Source organism: Andrena cerasifolii, chromosome 11 (assembly GCF_050908995.1).
Source record: "Andrena cerasifolii isolate SP2316 chromosome 11, iyAndCera1_principal, whole genome shotgun sequence".
NCBI classification, from domain to species: Eukaryota; Metazoa; Arthropoda; class Insecta; order Hymenoptera; family Andrenidae; genus Andrena; species Andrena cerasifolii.
The window spans coordinates 343,612-361,735 of NC_135128.1; the positions used below are offsets into that span (position 1 = coordinate 343,612).

General features: G+C 46.2%; 2 protein-coding genes across 2 annotated transcripts; one reads left to right on the forward strand and one right to left on the reverse strand.

The window, feature by feature from the left end:
- Positions 1–12,687: 12,687 nt before the first annotated feature.
- LOC143374894 (uncharacterized) lies at positions 12,688–13,167 on the reverse strand. Its single transcript, XM_076823442.1, has 2 exons — positions 13,009–13,167; positions 12,688–12,926 (listed from the first exon to the last, which is right to left on the reverse strand). Exons 1-2 carry the CDS (start codon positions 13,165–13,167, stop codon positions 12,735–12,737), a joined length of 351 nt encoding a protein of 116 aa, XP_076679557.1. The 3' UTR covers positions 12,688–12,734.
- A 21-nt stretch (positions 13,168–13,188) lies between these two features.
- On the forward strand, positions 13,189–16,197 carry LOC143374895 (uncharacterized). Its single transcript, XM_076823443.1, has one exon. The coding sequence runs from the start codon at positions 13,189–13,191 to the stop codon at positions 16,195–16,197; it is 3,009 nt and encodes a 1,002-aa protein (XP_076679558.1).
- The last annotated feature ends 1,927 nt before the right edge of the window (positions 16,198–18,124 follow it).

Genomic DNA, 18,124 nt, shown 5'->3' on the forward strand with positions numbered 1-18,124 from the left:
AACTCCCTACCACGAACTCTCGACCTCAATTCTCCGTTCGCTCGCTGGCGGCTCGGGGCGGAGCCCCGCATTATCGCAGGCGAATGGGGGAAACCGCCCCGTCGGCAATCGTAGATCGCTCCTTATTTGGAAGTCGCGCTTCCAGCCGACGGTCACGTTGTCATTACGATCGCTTCGCGGTTCGGCGTGACTGCCAGGCGCGAGGCGATTCCGCTGAATCGTCTTCTACGATAGAAAGCGACGCAAAGACTGCAAGTACAGGATGAACCGATAGGGGCATGTAACACCAAAGTTAAATTTAAACGAAAGTATCACGTTAGTTCTTAAAGAATGTGTAGTGTTGTGGAAAAAGCGAAAATTCCAACTCTACGCATCCAAAAGTATAAAGAGAAATTAAATAAATTATATGGAGATTGGCAAAACCTCATGAAAAATAATAACAAGATCGGAGAAGTGTTTAGGATAGAAAAGAAAGAGTTCTGCGACATTTTAGATGATTTATTTGATATAGCTCATCAAAATGCTCTAAATATGATCAAAATTATTGAAGATAAGCAGTTTCTAATCAAACAAAGGGAAAAAGGCCGTCCGGGTTCAATGATAGGGGTAGATAGAAAGCATACTGGTGTCGACAAATGAAGGGGTGTTCGTGAAGAAAGAGAGAAACAAAGAATGGAAACATATCTAACGTACCGCTACGAACCGCCGTCATTTTTTTCTTTTTCTTACCTCGTGGATTGTAATTCACTTTATATTATACTTAAACCTTTCAGCGTTAGCAATAAGTTAGTATACCACGCATGCGCAGTGCCATTCACTTGACAAGTGAATTGAGTGCAGATCAGGAGTGGATCAAGCGCGCGTGTGCAGAGCTCACGATCAACCGGACACCGAATAAACCGAGTGTAATGCGCGAGTGGCGCGAACCGGATGTAAAATCTGATTGGTGCGGGTAATCGCGCAACGAGTGATTGGTGCGGGCCAAGCTCTGGCAGGGAGTATAAATAGAGGCCGCCAGCAGAGAGAAGCGAGATTCATTCCTGGTTCTTCCATCGAACTAGCAGCAGCAAACGAGGTAGCTTTAATTAGCTCCTCCCTTCCATCTCAGGCAGTTTTCATTATCTCCTGAGCCACGTGAAATCAACAACTGGGTTACTTTAGCTAGCATCCCGGCTCCCAGCTGAGGCAGCTTTAGTTAGCTCGTCAGCTTCCATCCTAGAAAGCGTGAACCAGCTGATAGGCGACAGGAAGCCAATACAACTCCCAGAGGATCTCAATTTTCTCAACTTAACATTCTAAATCGACCAAAGCGTCATTTCTTGTAATATACATCATACCGACTTTGAGTCGAGACTTCATGTTCAATTAGCGATTTAATATCGTACCTTTACACTATATCTTCTATATTAATTAACGCCTCAGTTCTAACTATTCTATACCGAAAGCGTCAAACGATCTTTATGTTCTGCTTTACCGACCGAAGCGTCAGATTCTGTTACTTATCAACCAAGCGTAATTTTTCGATAATTAATCTTACGTTCTATTACACCGACTTAGCGTCTAAACCGAAATCAAAACGATATTCTTTAATACCGACCGATACGTCGTTACGTAATTACCTTATGTTCTATTATATTAATTTAACGTTATATTTCACACATCTCCGTGTCGTATTCTATGTTCCATTTAGACCTAGAGTCAAAACTTTTGAATAAACTATTTTGTTATTTATTGTTAACAGAAGGACTCTCGTTTCGTGAAATTCATTTCTTTATCGCACGTCACCCGAACCATTCCCACTGTTTTGTCCTGAATATGCTCCCACTTGCTTGCGGAACAGTATCGGACGTCACACGCGATCTTTAATAGACGTGGATGTGAAGGATAATTATACTTCCGGATAAATTTGTGTTGTAACGAATGTCTTGTAATTTATTGAAATTCAGACTCCTGGTCTTCCAGTCTGTTCGAGTTCTCGTTCGTATCTACCGTTGCGTATCGATTTCACTCAAAACTACGCCGCTAGTCCAAATCCGATTGGTTCGTTTTTCTTAACGTACGCGTGAAATGTCGGTAGTAGGAGAGAGCCTTCGCACGCAGGCTAACAAGCTTCATAAGAAATCGCGCAAGAACAGCCGGTAGCCGTGACACTCTTGTCCTCTGAACTAATCTTCTCGGAATACACAGCACTACCTGGTGCTCGAAGCAAATCGATTCGCTTGCGCCGCAACATGCCGCCGCCTTGAACGGTTGCGTTCAAAAAGAGAAAAGACAATAAGGAAAACGAAGTTGGCGAAAGCTCCTAAAGAACCGCCTTTCGAAACTTATGACTAATCATTCTATATATTAAGCTTATGACATATTAAATTATAGTGAACGTATGTACAATGATAATGTTTGGCTATTAGAAGGTGCTTGAATGTTGGAATATTACCTTAACAGGGCTAGAGTCCTAACGCCTTGATTTAACATTATCGGCTTGGTCTAAACTAACTTATAATTCATTAAACAAGCATAACGGCACTTGGCCCTAATATGAACTAAGTGTAGGAGTAATAACAATAGTACATAGCGTAAAACGTCTTATAAGTATTAAACACCAATTACACAACGCCTGGTTGCTCCGAGCTTTGGTCTATCGGTAGTGGGCAGATATTTTTTACACTTCTTTTGTAAGTGCCATGGATCGTTTTAACAGTAACTACTCTAATTATATTGTCGTTACCAGGATACACCTCTAGGATACGGCCGAGGCACCAACGCATAGGTGGCAGGTTCTCTTCCTTGAGTAACACCAAGGTGCCTACTTTTAAATACGCCTTGGGGTTGTTCCGCCATTTGCTTCGAAGATTTAGCTCGTTAAGATATTCCTTACACCATCTATACCAAAAATGTTGTTTAACCCTTTGGATGTGTTGCCAAACGGACAATCGATTAACGGCAACGCTGGTCAAATCAGACTCAGGTAGGCTTGTGAATGTCTCACCAATGAGGTAATGAGCCGGAGTGAGGGCTGTAAGATCGTTCGGGTCGGTGGACAAGGGAGTTAGTGGTCTGGAGTTTAGTATGGCTTCAATCTCAATGACGTAAGTGTTGAGCTCCTCGTAAGTAAACAATGTATCGCCTACTGTACGGTTCAAGTGGTGTTTAAAACTCTTTACCGCTGCTTCCCACAACCCTCCAAAATGCGGCGATCTTGGAGGGGAGAAATGCCAGGAAATACCCTTCGCAGATAACTCTCCGGTCACCAGTTCGTTGTGCCTAGTCGATGAGACTAAGGATTGCAGGTCCTCCAGAACATTTTTAGCGCCTACGAAATTAGTAGCGTTATCTGAGTAGATCGTGTGTGCGTACCCTCGCCGAGCAAAAAATCTTTTCAAACTAGCCAAAAATGCCTCGGTAGAAAGGTCGCTAACGATTTCTAAGTGTATCGCCTTTGTGGCAAAACAGACAAAGACGGCGACATAAACCTTCAGCTTCCTTGTATTCCGATATTTCTTTTCTTTGATGAAAAAGGGGCCGCAGTAGTCTACACCGACTACTTGAAACGGCCTTATTGAGGTTATGCGATCCTTAGGCAAATTGCCCATAAGATAATCCGGTGCATCTCTGGGATTTGTTCTAAAGCATCGGATACACCTACGTACAACTGCCCTGGTCATATTTTTGCCATCTATAGGCCAATACCTTTGTCTTACTGCGTAAAAGGTTCCGAGTACACCCGCATGCATATGCCTATGGTGCTCGTATTGAATTATGAGACGCGTGACATGCTCTGATCGCGGAAGAAGAATAGGGTATTTTTGGGAATACGGAATATTTGAATTCTTTAATCGACCGCCCACGCGAATAATTTTATCCCGATCTATAAAGGGCGTCAGGCTAAAGATTCTGCTTTCCTTGCGCACGAATCCCTGTTCCCCCAAATCCTGGACTTCTTGAGTGAAATGTTTGTTTTGTATACATCGGATTATGATTTTGTTGGCTCTCTGGATTTCAGTGGTTGCCAGTGGGCCAGTATTCCTTTCTAGCTGCAACGCATTTTTGTAAAATCGAATGCAATATGCTACTACCCGCTCAAGATAACTTATCGAGGAATACCTTTCGAAGAACGTAAATATATCGTTACATCCTACCAAAGTTATTACCGCTCGTCGTTCTGGAATATCAATGTTAACTATAGGTATCATTGGCCAGGCTGCAGGTGCCTGAGTCAGCCAGACAGGACCTTCGATCCATAACCGGTTCTGCAGAAAATCTTCCGGTAATTGTCCGCGAGATATACAATCCGCAGGATTATTAGCGGAAGTTACATGATTCCAATCCCAACAGTTCGTACGTTTTTGGATTTTCGACACTCGATTCGCCACAAACGTTTTCAAGGTATGTGGTGGTGCACGAATCCAGTGCAACACTATGGTCGAGTCGGACCAAAAGTGGACTGAATTGATCGAAAGCTTCATTGCGTTAGAAACTGCCTGATACAAGTTGCTAAGTAGATCAGCGGCGCATAATTCTAACCTGGGCAATGATATGGTCTTGAGTGGCGCTACTCTTGATTTGGCTGCAACTAGACGTATCACAACTTTATTCTGATCATCCACGGATCTCATATAGATGCAAGCCCCATACGCTACTTCACTCGCATCGCAGAAACCGTGAATTTGTATATCCACTGGCTTCCTTATCAAAAGGTTACGGAACAACGAAAAATTATTTAATAGTGGAAGTTGCTCCTGATAGGTTTTCCATGCGGAGGCTAGGTTCGACGGAATGACCTCGTCCCAACCAATACTCGATTTCCATAACTGTTGCATTATTAGCTTTGCCTTAATTATAACCGGGCCCAGTAATCCTAAGGGATCGAAAAGTTTTGCTATTCTAGACAGGATGTTTCTTTTCGTTGCGCGCACCTCCGAATTATCTACCTTTACTTCATAACAAATGATATCCTCGCGCGAACGCCAAGCGATTCACAGGGTTTTTTTAATGCTATCCGAATCTAAGTATAAATATTCTTCGGATCTATGTTCCATTAAATGTTCAATCAACGTTGGTTCATTCGAAGCCCACTGCCTCAAATTAAAACCTCCTGCCCGAAGGGCATCTATTAATTGGTTTCGAAGCATTAAGGCGTCCTCTAATGTGGACGTTCCGGTTAATAAGTCGTCCATATAAAAATCGGTTTTAATGGCCTCAGCAGCTACCGGAAAGGCATTAGCCTCATCACTGGCCAATTGGTGTAAACATCGAACTGCTAAAAAGGGAGCCGCTGCTGTGCCATAAGTCACCGTATCTAATCGATAGCTTCTTATTGCCTCTGATGGGTCCCTGCGCCATAATATTTTATGATATATTGCATCCTTCGGATCTACTGTTATCTGGCGGAACATTTTTTCCACATCAGCAGTTAAAACGTAAGTATGAGATCTAAATCGCGTTATTAGAGAAAAAATGTCTTCTTGAATAGTCGGACCTACCATAAGACAATCGTTTAGGCTAATTCCGCTATTGGTTTTGGCCGATCCGTCAAAAACTACTCGGAGCCTAGATGTTAGACTGCCTGTTTTTATTACGGCATGGTGGGGTAGATAGCACCCTTCGTGAACCTGATCCGAATCGGTTATGTCGGTCATATGCCCTAATTTTTCATATTCTTCTAGAAATGACGAGTACTGAGAATATAAATCGGAATTATTTTGGAGTTTGCGTTCCAATGAGTAAAGTCTAGTTAGAGCCGTCCCATAGGAACTGCCCAATCGTTTCGCCTTATCGTTAAAGGGTAACCTAACCACGTAGCGACCCGTACTAGTTCGACGCGTGGTGTCTTGAAATAATTTCTCACACTCTTCTTCTTCCCTTGAGAACACCCTTTTACCAGGACACTCTTCTAATTCCCAAAATTTTGTTAAAATAGAATCCAGCTGAGTTGTGGCGAGAAAACACTTCGTTCCTCCATTCGAGTTTAGGTTTATTCCTACCCTTCCTGAAACGATCCAACCTAAAAGGGTTTCTTGTAATATCGTAGTTTCGTTCGATAATCTAATTTGTCCTGCACCTAGCAGTTTGTAGTATAGATACTCTCCAAATAATGCATCGATATTTGCTGATTTATTGAATTCTGGATCGGCTAGAGCTACATTCGAAGGGATGTTTAGTAAATTGCTATTAACCGTTTGTGCAGGTAATCGACTAGTGATGGTAGGCAACATGAGGAATTCCGCCTCGCATGAAAAACTAGTGACTCTAGAAATAATACGCGACTGCGCGTAATAATGACTGCAGTTTCTAATCTGACCTACACCTAATATTGGCAGATTAATTTCAATCCTTTGTAATTGTAACTTGTTAGCCATCCCTTCTGTAATAAAATTACGTTGGGAGCCGGGATCCAAAAGCACCCTGCACTCGTGGGGTCTGCCCAGCCTGTCTAGAATTTTCACGCGTGCGGTAGACAATAAAATTTCCGAATTTCCCACTGAGATACAGGATAACGAAGGAGCTGAATTCTTAGGTGGCTCCGTATTTGGAATTACCTTAACTGCTGATACAGTATCAGGAAAATGTAATAACGTATGGTGTTTACCCTTGCATTGTCTACAAGTGCCGGCACGGCACTGAGCCGTTTTGTGGTTATCTCGCAAACAATTAATACAACGGTTAAGAGCCTTGACCGATTTAAGTCGTTCACGCGGGCATAAGCTTAATAATTGATTGCATTGATTCAGATAATGGTTTTGGTGGCACAAGGCACAAGATACGGTCGTACTCGTACTAACAAAGGCACTGGATCTATGGCTTGACTTGGTACGTTTATCTGCTTGCCCTTTAGGCTGTGGGTCGCGAGATTGACTTACTAACTGAACCGGTTCGTCATCTCGTGAGTATTTGTTCATAAATGCTAACAAATCGGCAAATTTTGGCTGATCGCCATCCTCAATTGTGCGTTCCCAGGCAGTTCGAGTCACCTTGTCTAACTTTGCCGATACTATATAAATAAGCATCTCTTCCCAATCAACGGGTTGCTGAAGTGACCTCAGCGATTTTACATGCATTTCCGCTCCCTCTGCTAGGGCTTGCAATGAGGATGGGGAATCCTTAATTATCTGCGGTAGCTCAAACAAAGCGCGTATATGGCTTTGGATTATCTTTCTCGGTTTGTTAAAACGCTTCTGAACCAATTCCCAGGCGACTAAATAGTTCTCATCGGTAGCTGCCAATACGTCAGTCACCGCCGCTGCACTACCCGTTAGATAAGATTTCAATAAATGGAATTTATGGACAGTTTTTATCGTAGTGCTTTCATGAACTAGTGACCGGAATGTATCAAAAAAGCTCTGCCACTGGGCGTAATTGCCGTCAAATGGCTGAATCTGAATTTTCGGTATTATGGACTGCGAAGAAGTTGTAGATAGAGTAGTATCTTGGATAGTAGTCTCCGCGGTAATAACTGCAGGATGTTTTAAATTATAAAGTGCTCTATCAATAAAATCTCCACATTCAAAACATAATGTTTCGAATTCTATACGTTCCTGTTCTTGTTGACCGCTATCATCTGCTTGTTCTATTTCTTCCTGAACCGCGGTATATTTCTCGATATATTCTTCGAGAATACGCTGTCGTCTTTCTAAGGCTGGTATATCTAAATCGTCCGTTTGCCTGACATAACTATTTAAACGCGACACTTGACCTTTAACGGTGGCACGCCTCTTGACGAGGGCTTTGAGATCGGTAGCCATACTAAAATATGAAATTGAAGCACGGCAAGAAAGACGGACAGCGGTAAGGAAGGATGGTCAGACACAGCTACCTGGTCGATGATTTGGATGACTGATGCGGATCTCGAACTGCGATCCTCGTAGTCGAACGTAGCAGGTTGTCCAGATGCTGCGATGCGAAGATCTAGCTGCAGGAGGCTGACACGTGACTCCTCTGCTACTGCCTTGGAAACATCCAAGGGCTCCGTCTGCGACTCCTTGGTGGGTTGATGTGGTTATCAGCTCCTCCCAAGCGTCCAATTAACGATTCTGGATACTGCAGCTCCGTAGGTTGGTTGATTTAGGCACAGCTCAAAAGGCCACTCCGGAAGGATTGTTTGAATTGGACCACGGCATCAGCCGCCGGACTCCGGCTCGAAGGACCAATATGTTTTGTCCTGAATATGCTCCCACTTGCTTGCGGAACAGTACCGGACGTCACACGCGATCTTTAATAGACGTGGATGTGAAGGATAATTATACTTCCGGATAAATTTGTGTTGTAACGAATGTCTTGTAATTTATTGAAATTCAGACTCCTGGTCTTCCAGTCTGTTCGAGTTCTCGTTCGTATCTACCGTTGCGTATCGATTTCACTCAAAACTACGCCGCTAGTCCAAATCCGATTGGTTCGTTTTTCTTAACGTACGCGTGAAATGTCGGTAGTAGGAGAGAGCCTTCGCACGCAGGCTAACAAGCTTCATAAGAAATCGCGCAAGAACAGCCGGTAGCCGCGACACTCTTGTCCTCTGAACTAATCTTCTCGGAATACACAGCACTACCTGGTGCTCGAAGCAAATCGATTCGCTTGCGCCGCAACACCCACAATTCCACGGGTAAATAAACCGCTCTACTTGTGGAATCTCCTGTAACAAACGGCAACGTCTCGATCGAGAACGTTACATGTATAACGTTTACTTGTAGAATGGTGGGGTTGGTTCGGGTGGCGTGCGATAAAGAAATGAATTTCACGAACGAGATTCCTTCGTTTAATAATAATTAACAGAAATAGTTTATTCACATAGTTATAGTAAGACGTGATGTCGTGGAATTGCAATATAAATTATAATAGAACGAAAATGGTTACGTAACGACGCGTTGGTCGGTAAAACAAAACACTGTTCGATTTTCGCTCGCGACGCTACACAATGGCGTGTTTATAGAGAAAGCTGGCCAAAAGTAATATTTTTGAATCTAAGATAAATTGTTGGAATAAATAGCAATATTATGACTCTAAAATGATAATAATGTACTGTTTTAATGTTAAATATTGAATATAAAAATAATGAAATTAACTATATGTATACAAATTTAAAGCACATGAAGATATCACGAGGAGAGGAATATTGTAATTAAGAGTACAATAATTATTTAATTAATCAAATAATTAATAATGTATAATAAATATAAAGTCGAATGCATTTTACATATTTATACTTACGGGTAATGAACATCATTTTCAAGAACAATATTGTAATTAATTAATTTTAATATTCTTCTACTGTTTTTTCTTCTTCTTGTACTTCATCCTCCTCTTATTCGTTTTGTTTCTGCTTCTTCTGCTTCCTCTTCTTCCTCTTGTTTTCGTCGTCGTCGTTGTTGTTGTTCTTCTTCCCCTTCTTCTTCTTTCTCCTCTTCACCCTGTTTTTCCTGTTACTCCTGTTCCTCCTGTTCCTCCTGTTCCTCCTGTTCCTCCTGTTCCTCCTGTTCCTCCTCTTCCTCCACTTCCTCTACTTCCTCCACTTCCTCCTCCTCCTCCTCTTCCCCTTCTTGTTCTTCTCCTCCAGATTCAGCGATATCAGGTGTATCAAGAAACTGCATGACATCTTTTGGATATTTTTTTTTGATTTTTTGGGATATATTTTCCTCATGCTGCTTATATATGGATCCGAAGAAACAAGCAAATTATGGAAAACTTCTTCCATTGTTTTCTTTCTAGAACATTTTCTAGAGTGATGTTGTGTGTAGTTTTTGATATCTTTGTTGCGGCTTTCTTGTGCTTCTTCTCCCAGTTGCCCAATTGGAAATATTGTATGTTCCATGACGTCCGCAGAATGAATTAATGTTTTGTGTACAGTCGTTGGCATATTATACCACGGATATGGTTCTACAAAGGGTATAGCCGGTTAACCTTCCGGTACTCGCGCGGGTGCACGGAGTGCACGGAGTTCAGTTTTTGGCTGAAAAAACCGTTTTACCGTGATCTATTGTACCCAGCACCCCTATGTATTCTTCTAGCGGACATTTTTGCATAATGCCACGTACTTGACAGGTTCAAATTCAGTTTGCAAGTGTCTCTGATTGAACGAAAACGAAAGTATGCCGCGTATCCTGCCGGCGAGCGCGCTCGTGTACTCACAAGTTTCCCAGTTGTACGCCTCCGATTGCTTTGATTTTTGGATATGTTTTAGAGGACCGAAAAATAAGATATACGTATTTTTTTATTTTGGCCTGTTTGCATGTTTAGGGGGTGAAACCACCCCTCAATGGTTTTCCAGGTATTCGCCTCCGATTGCTTTGATTTTTGGATATGTTTTAGAGGGCCGAAAAATAACATATACGTGTTTTTTTATTTTCGCCTGTTGTCATGTTTAGGGGGTGAAACCACCCCCAAAGGTTTTCAGGTTGTTCAAGAAAAATAGTACTTATTGCGCCATCTCCCGAGCCCGAGTTAACTCAGGCGTGGTGACGCAATATTCTATCCCCCCTTGTTCATGTGGAGCATCGATCTTATCTCCCTTCCAGCTCCATCGGCGATCGATGGAAGGGGGAGAGCACGCGGATTCGAGGAAATCGAGCGAGATTTCCTCGATCTACTTGTCGACGAGCCATCCGAGAGGTAACACCTGTAAAACGCTTTGCCTGCTTCGCTTGAATTGCTTAAATCGCTTGCTTGCTACGAGAATCGTGCCGATTCCACGTGCTTCGCGCTGTTTAAGAATTAAACTGGTTAATCGTGCCGGGGAACCAGTACCGCTGATATTAAATTTAAAGTAATAATTGTTTAATAATTGTGCCCTATAACTCTTTATTGTATTATACTGTAAATAGACTTATATTTAAGATTACATTTAGTGCTTAAGTCAAAGACAGCTTCCACGCGAGTATCCCGATCCTGCGACGCGAGTGATCCGAAACTTTGCTAACATTTTTTGGTCCTTCGAGCCGGAGCAGCGCTGTTGGAGTCTGTAGTTCTGGAACGTTCGGGATTCCTCGCGAGTGTTGTGGGTAACAGTCGCGCGTGACCTCTGAAACAATGAGCCATTTGATAACGAGTCAACGCGACCTTAAAGGTCGAATCTCGCGTGCGTTCGAAAATTTAAAGAAATTAGGAGCAAATAACTGGAACAAAGCCAACGTATCTACGAGGCTAGAGGCTCTCCGCAAAAATTGGGCTAAATTTGAGGCACAGCATGACCAATTACTTGCCATGGCTGAGGACTCGGAAGTCGTAGGCGATCCGTATTGGAGGGAAGATCAACCAGCAGAGACGGAAGAGATCTTCCTCGTGCAAGAGGCTCTCTTGGTAGGAAAATTAGAGGAGCTTACCAGAGAGGAACGGGCTGTGGCCCGAGCCCTGGAACGTTTGTCCATGGACGAGCCGGGCCACGTGGCAGCTACGGGGATCGTCCGTTCAAAGGCCTCGCTACCGCGGATCCCCTTACCGAATTTCGATGGTCAATATAAAGACTGGCCATCTTTCCAAGGACTTTTCCAGTCCCTCGTCGTCCGAGACACGACTTTGTCGGACGCTGAGCGTCTACACTATCTGCGGGGCACTCTTAAAGGCGATGCGACCAAACTCCTTCGTAATCTACCGGTGCGGGAGGAGAATTTCGAAGCTGCATGGAAATTGCTGGAAGACCGTTACGATAATCAGCGGTTATCGGTAAAAGCATTGATGGCGGCCATTTTTGGCTTACCTTCACTAACACGAGAGTCAGGGCCTGACCTCAAAGACTTCTACTACACGTTGTGCGATTCGGTGGAGGCCCTCGCAGCCCTGAAGAGGCCCTATGATGCCAGCGGCGATTGGCTCGTGCATCTGGTCATAGAAAGACTCGATCCCCAATCCAGGCGCGAATGGGAGACACAGCTTGGCAAGACAAAGACTCCCTCGACCTTCCAGCAGCTGAAGGACTTTTTAGAGGGACGCGTTAATACCGTGGAGGCCTTGGAAGAGCAGCGTGGTGGTCTAGCGGGAAAGTCGACGAAGCCACCTGGAACACAAAGAAACGCCAAGGTTCACCAGGTGAGCAAATCCAAAGGCTCTTCTGACCAGTGCAGTCTCTGTGGCGCTAGTCTTTTTATTCTGTTTTGTGCTGACTATAAGGCTAAGGGTCCGAAAGAACGTAAAGAAGTCCTGCTAGCTAAACGCCTTTGCTTTAATTGCTTGGGGAGACATCGCGTCGCCGACTGTAAATGCGACAAACGGTGTCAGGAGTGCCAGCAAAGGCACCATACCTCGATTCACGAAGCGACCTCCATTCGTGCTCCAGCCGAGACTTCGGAAGTCTCAGTAAATTTGGGGAAATCCAGAACAAGGGAGAGCCTCCCTCGCGCCGCGGTGTGCTTCCCACCTGTTTTATTAGCTACCGCCAGGATAGTATTGCGTTCCCGGGACGGCGAGCCAAGATTAGTGAGGGCTCTGATTGATCAAGGCAGTGAAGTCTCGTTAGCTACGGAAGCTTTGGTACAACTGCTACGACTATCAAGGCGACCCTCGAATATACACTTAATTGGCATCGTCAACCAGCGAAAGGAGCGAGTGCGTGGAAGCATACAACTGGAGTTCACGCCACATGGAGGCGACGGCTCACGGCAGATCACCACGGCTTTGGTGCTGCCACGTATTACGGCCTATTCTCCACAGGTCAAGCAGTCAATAAATGTTTGGACTCACCTCCAAGGTCTACCACTGGCTGATCCGGACTTCACTGCTGGCACCCAGATCGATGTCCTGTTGGGTGCCGACGTCTACTCCATGATCTTGGAGGACGGCGTTCGCAAGGGGCAAGAGGGTGAGCCCATTGCCCAAAAGACGACTTTGGGTTGGATTATATCCGGCCTTGCTACCACGGCCAATCCAGACGAACCGCGTGCTTCGAACGGGCTCGTCACGCTGAAGTGTACGATGGAAGATGACCTCGTCCCGATGCTCCAACGGTTCTGGGAACAAGAAGAAGTGAGGGTGACGACTACCTTCAATGCTGAGGACCAGGAGTGCGAGGATTACTTTGCGACCACTCACCAGCGTCTTCCGTCCGGGCGTTATATGGTGCGCCTCCCCTTCAAGGAGACGCAAGGACTGGGCGAGTCTCGAGCCGGGGCCGTCCGAATGCTTCAACGGATGGAGGCCAAGAGCAGTCGGAACACCGCTTTCAAGGAGGCCTACCAGTCGTTCCTGCATGAGTATGAGGAATTAAGGCATATGTCTAAGACCGATAAACTTTGCCCAGATGGCGAGAGCTATTACCTGCCGCACCACGGCGTACTAAAAGAGAGCAGCACTACCACGAAGCTTCGGGTGGTGTTCAATGGCTCCTACGCTACCAGCTCAGGGAAGTCACTGAACGACCTCCTCATGGTGGGACCCAACTTGCTACCGGGTCTTCTACGAGTGTTACTGCGGTGGCGAGTACATCGGATTTGCTTGACTGCCGATATTGAAAAGATGTTTCGCCAAATTATCATGCACCCTGATGACCGCCGTTTTCAAAGGCTGCTTTGGCGACGACAAGAAGACGAAGCGATCAGCGATTACGAGCTGAATACTGTTACTTACGGCCTGGCCTGTGCTCCCTACCTGGCCATTCGCACGCTGCGACAACTGGCTCAGGATGAACGCTCCAGGTTTCCAAGGGCTGCTGCGATCCTGGAAAGGGATGTTTACATGGACGACGTGCTTACTGGAGCCGACGGAGAAGAGGAGGCACGCAAGATCCAAGAGGAGCTGTGCCTACTCTGCAGGGCGGGCGGCTTTAATTTAAGGAAGTGGGTGTCTAACTCTCCCACCTTACTGAAGGAGCTCCCAGGCGAAGAGGTCCCATCGGCCGTCAACTGGGAGGAAGGCACACTCCACACGGCTTTGGGCGTCCATTGGAACGTGCGCGAGGACGAGTTCCGAGTCCGGGTAGTGGAGGATCATGCTACCCCAGTCGTTACCCGTCGCACAGTCCTCTCCCGCATTGCTCGAATCTTCGATCCTCTGGGATTTCTGGCGCCGGTAACTGTAACAGCAAAGATATTTCTGCAATCACTTTGGCTGTTGAAAATAGATTGGGACACCACGCTACCGCCAGCGGCCGGACGAGAGTGGACCCAATATCTAGCGGATTTGCCGAGCCTGGCAGAGGTCAGCGTGTCACGCTGGCTAGGACTTCACCCCAGGGTCAAGCATCTGGAGCTCCACGGATTTGCGGACGCTTCAGAGAGAGCCTTCGCCGCCGTGGTATATCTACGAGTCGTGGATGAGGACGACCACGCGCAGGCGCACTTGATCACCTCCAAAACGAAGGTGGCTCCACTACAGCGAGTCACGCTCCCGAGGCTCGAGTTGTGCGCTGCTGCACTGCTGAGCCGTCTGGTGACCGTCACGAAGGGGGCCATGGAATGGGACAGCGTCCCGACACACCTGTGGAGCGATTCAAGGATCGTACTGGACTGGATACGAGGCCATCCGTCACGGTGGAAAACTTACGTAGCGAATCGGGTGGCGGATATCCAGCGGGAGCTGCCGGAGGCACGGTGGCATCATGTGGCAGGGAGCGAGAACCCTGCGGACTGCGCTTCAAGGGGCTTGCCACCCAATCAACTACCGAGCTTTGACTTGTGGTGGAGGGGCCCAGCCTGGCTCACCGGACCCCCTCACTGGTTGAACGACACTGCAAACCAGGAGGAGGTTACAGATCTGGAGGCCAGAGTCGTGTCGAACCTGGCCACTAGTGATAAAGAGGTTGCACACAATTACCTCTTAAACGCTTATTCTTCCATTCAGCGCCTCCTGAGGATAACGGCCTGGTGTCTACGCTGGACGACACACCGATCCCCCCGAGGAGGCCGGGACCCGTGCTTGTCACCCGCTGAAGTCGAGGCCGCGCGGGCGCGCTGGATCAGGGTGATTCAGCGCCAGGAGTTTCGGGAGGACTGCCACCAACTGCTACAGGGAACCCCGCTGACGAGTCGCAGTAAGCTGCTACGACTCACACCCTTCTTAGATTCCCAAGGGTTACTGCGGGTCGGTGGGCGGTTGAAGCACGCTGCGCTGGCATCCTGGGAGAAGCACCCCATCATCCTGCCAAAGGAAGGACACTTCACGGAGCTGTTAATTGACGAAGCTCACCGAAGAACGCTACATGGAGGGACGCAACTTACCTTGGCGGCTTTACGACAAAGGTATTGGATATTGCAGGGTCGACAGAGAGTCAAGGCCCATATTCATCGCTGCGTCACCTGTCTCCGCTGGAGGGCATCGCCAGGACAACAGTTGATGGGAAACTTACCAGCTTACCGTGTCACGCCAGCCAGGCCGTTTTATCAAGTGGGCTTGGACTATGCTGGGCCCTTCACACTGTTGGCTTCCCGAGGCAGGGGTCGACGAACACACAAGGGTTATGTGGCCGTGTTTGTGTGTTTAACCACTCGTGCCGCCCACTTGGAGGTCGTATCTGATTACAGCACCGAGGCCTTCCTTGCAGCACTGCGACGCTTTACCGCGAGGCGAGGTCTCTGTTCCACCATCCACAGCGACCGAGGCACCAATTTTGTCGGGGCAGCACGGGAGCTGCGCGATAACCTGGAACCTCTGCGCAGCACAAGTGAGGTTATGCAGGCCCATCTACTAGGCGACGGCATTACTTGGCGATTCAACCCACCTGCAGCCCCGCACTTCGGGGGAATTTGGGAGGCGGCCGTGAAGGCCACAAAGCACCATCTGAGGAGGGTCGTCGGCGATCAGCATCTCACCTATGAAGAGATGACGACCCTGCTTGCCCAAATTGAAGCGTGCTTGAACTCACGACCTCTGCAACCGCTGAGCGACGACCCGGGAGATGTCACGGCCCTCACACCAGGGCATTTCTTGATTGGTGACGCACTACTTGCCGTTCCCGATCCACCGGTGGAAGACGTCCCCAGGTCACGCTTGTCCCGATGGCATCTACTGCAGCAGATGAGACTGCAGTTTTGGCGTAGTTGGTCGCGCGAGTATCTACAGTCACTCCAAGCCCGCAATAAATGGACGCGACCTCACCCCCAACCACGAGTTGGGGATCTTTGTATCCTGAAGAATGAGCTTTTGCCACCCAACAAGTGGCCACTTGCACGAGTCACGCGATTGATCCCCGGGCCGGATGGATTGACACCAATCGTCAAGCTAATTTACTTACCGCATGTTCAGGCTGCCGAAACGACGAATTTCACTTCAGATACACGGCACTAATTCACAACCGGATCTAAATCGATGAACGATCTCCCCATGGACAGGGCGGTGGCGCCGCGAGCCGCGAGCGATCACGCCATAGCGTCCCAGCCAATCCACGTTACATTCATTCATCGAACGATGAATGGCGGGCGGGAATGTTCAAGAAAAATAGTACTTATTGCGCCATCTCCCGAGCCCGAGTTAACTCAGGCGTGGTGACGCAATATTCTATCCCCCCTTGTTCATGTGGAGCATCGATCTTATCTCCCTTCCATCGATCGCCGATCGATGGAAGGGGGAGAGCACGCGGATTCGAGGAAATCGAGCGAGATTTCCTCGATCTACTTGTCGACGAGCCAACCGAGAGGTAACACCTGTAAAACGCTTTGCCTGCTTCGCTTGAATTGCTTAAATCGCTTGCTTGCTACGAGAATCGTGCCGATTCCACGTGCTTCGCGCTGTTTAAGAATTAAACTGGTTAATCGTGCCGGGGAACCAGTACCGCTGATATTAAATTTAAAGTAATAATTGTTTAATAATTGTGCCCTATAACTCTTTATTGTATTATACTGTAAATAGACTTATATTTAAGATTACATTTAGTGCTTAAGTCAAAGACAGCTTCCACGCGAGTATCCCGATCCTGCGACGCGAGTGATCCGAAACTTTGCTAACACAGGTGTTCGCCTTCGATTGCTTTGGTTTTTGGATATATTTTATAGAACAGAAAAATAAGATATACGTGTTTTTTTATTTTGGCCTGTTGTCACGTTTAGGGGTGAAACCACCCCCAAAGGTTTTCAGGTGTTCGCCTCCGATTGCTTTGGTTTTTGGATATGTATTATAGAACAGAAAAATAAGATATACGTGTTTCTTTATTTTGGCCTGTTTGCAAGTTTAGGGGGTGCAACCACCCCTCAATGGTTTTCCAGTTATCCGCCTCCGATTGCTTTGATTTTTGGATATGTTTTAGAGGGCCGGAAAATAACATATACGTATTTTTTTATTTTGGCCTGTTTGCATGTTTAGGGGGTGAAACCACCCCTCAAAAGTTTTCAGGTGTTCGCCTCCGATTGCTTTGGTTTTTTTATATGTTTTGGAGGACCGAAAAATAAGATATACGTGCCTTTTTATTTTGGCCTGTTTGCATGTTTAGGGGGTGAAACCACCCCTCAAATGTTTTCAGGTGTTCGCCTCCGATTGCTTTGGTTTTTTATATGTTTTGGAGGACCGAAAAATAAGATATACGTGCCTTTTTATTTTAGCCTGTTTCCATGTTTAGGGGGTGAAACCACCCCTCAAAGTTACATGATTTTCAGGTGTTCGTCTACGATGGCTCTGATTTTTGGGTATGTTTTAGAGGAAATAAGAAATAAGAAACAGGTATCTTTTTATTTAGGCCTGTTTGCATGTTTAGGGGGTTAAAGCTTCCCCAAGGTATAACATTTTTCGGTGATCATCTCCGATTGTTTTGGTTGTTGGATACGTTTGTCCATATGAAATTTGACTCAACAAAATTAATGCACCCCTTATGAATTTTGAGGGGTGGTTTCACCCCCTAAATATGAAAACGGGCCGCTCTAAAGAAACACGTGTATCTTATTTTTCGATTCCATAAAACATATCCAAAAACCAGTACAATCGGAGGCGAAGAACTGGAAAACCATTTAGGGGTGGTTTCACCCCCTAAACATGCAAACAGGCCAAAATAAAAAAATACGTATATGTTATTTTTCGGCCCTCTAAAACATATCCAAAAATCAAAGCAATCGGAGGCGGATAACTGGAAAACCATTGAGGGGTAGTTTCACCCCCTAAACATGCAAACAGGCCAAAATAAAAAGGCACGTATATCTTATTTTTCGGTCTTCCAAAACATATCAAAAACCCAAAGCAATCGGAGGCGAACACCTGAAAACCTTTGAGGGGTGGTTTCACCCCCTAA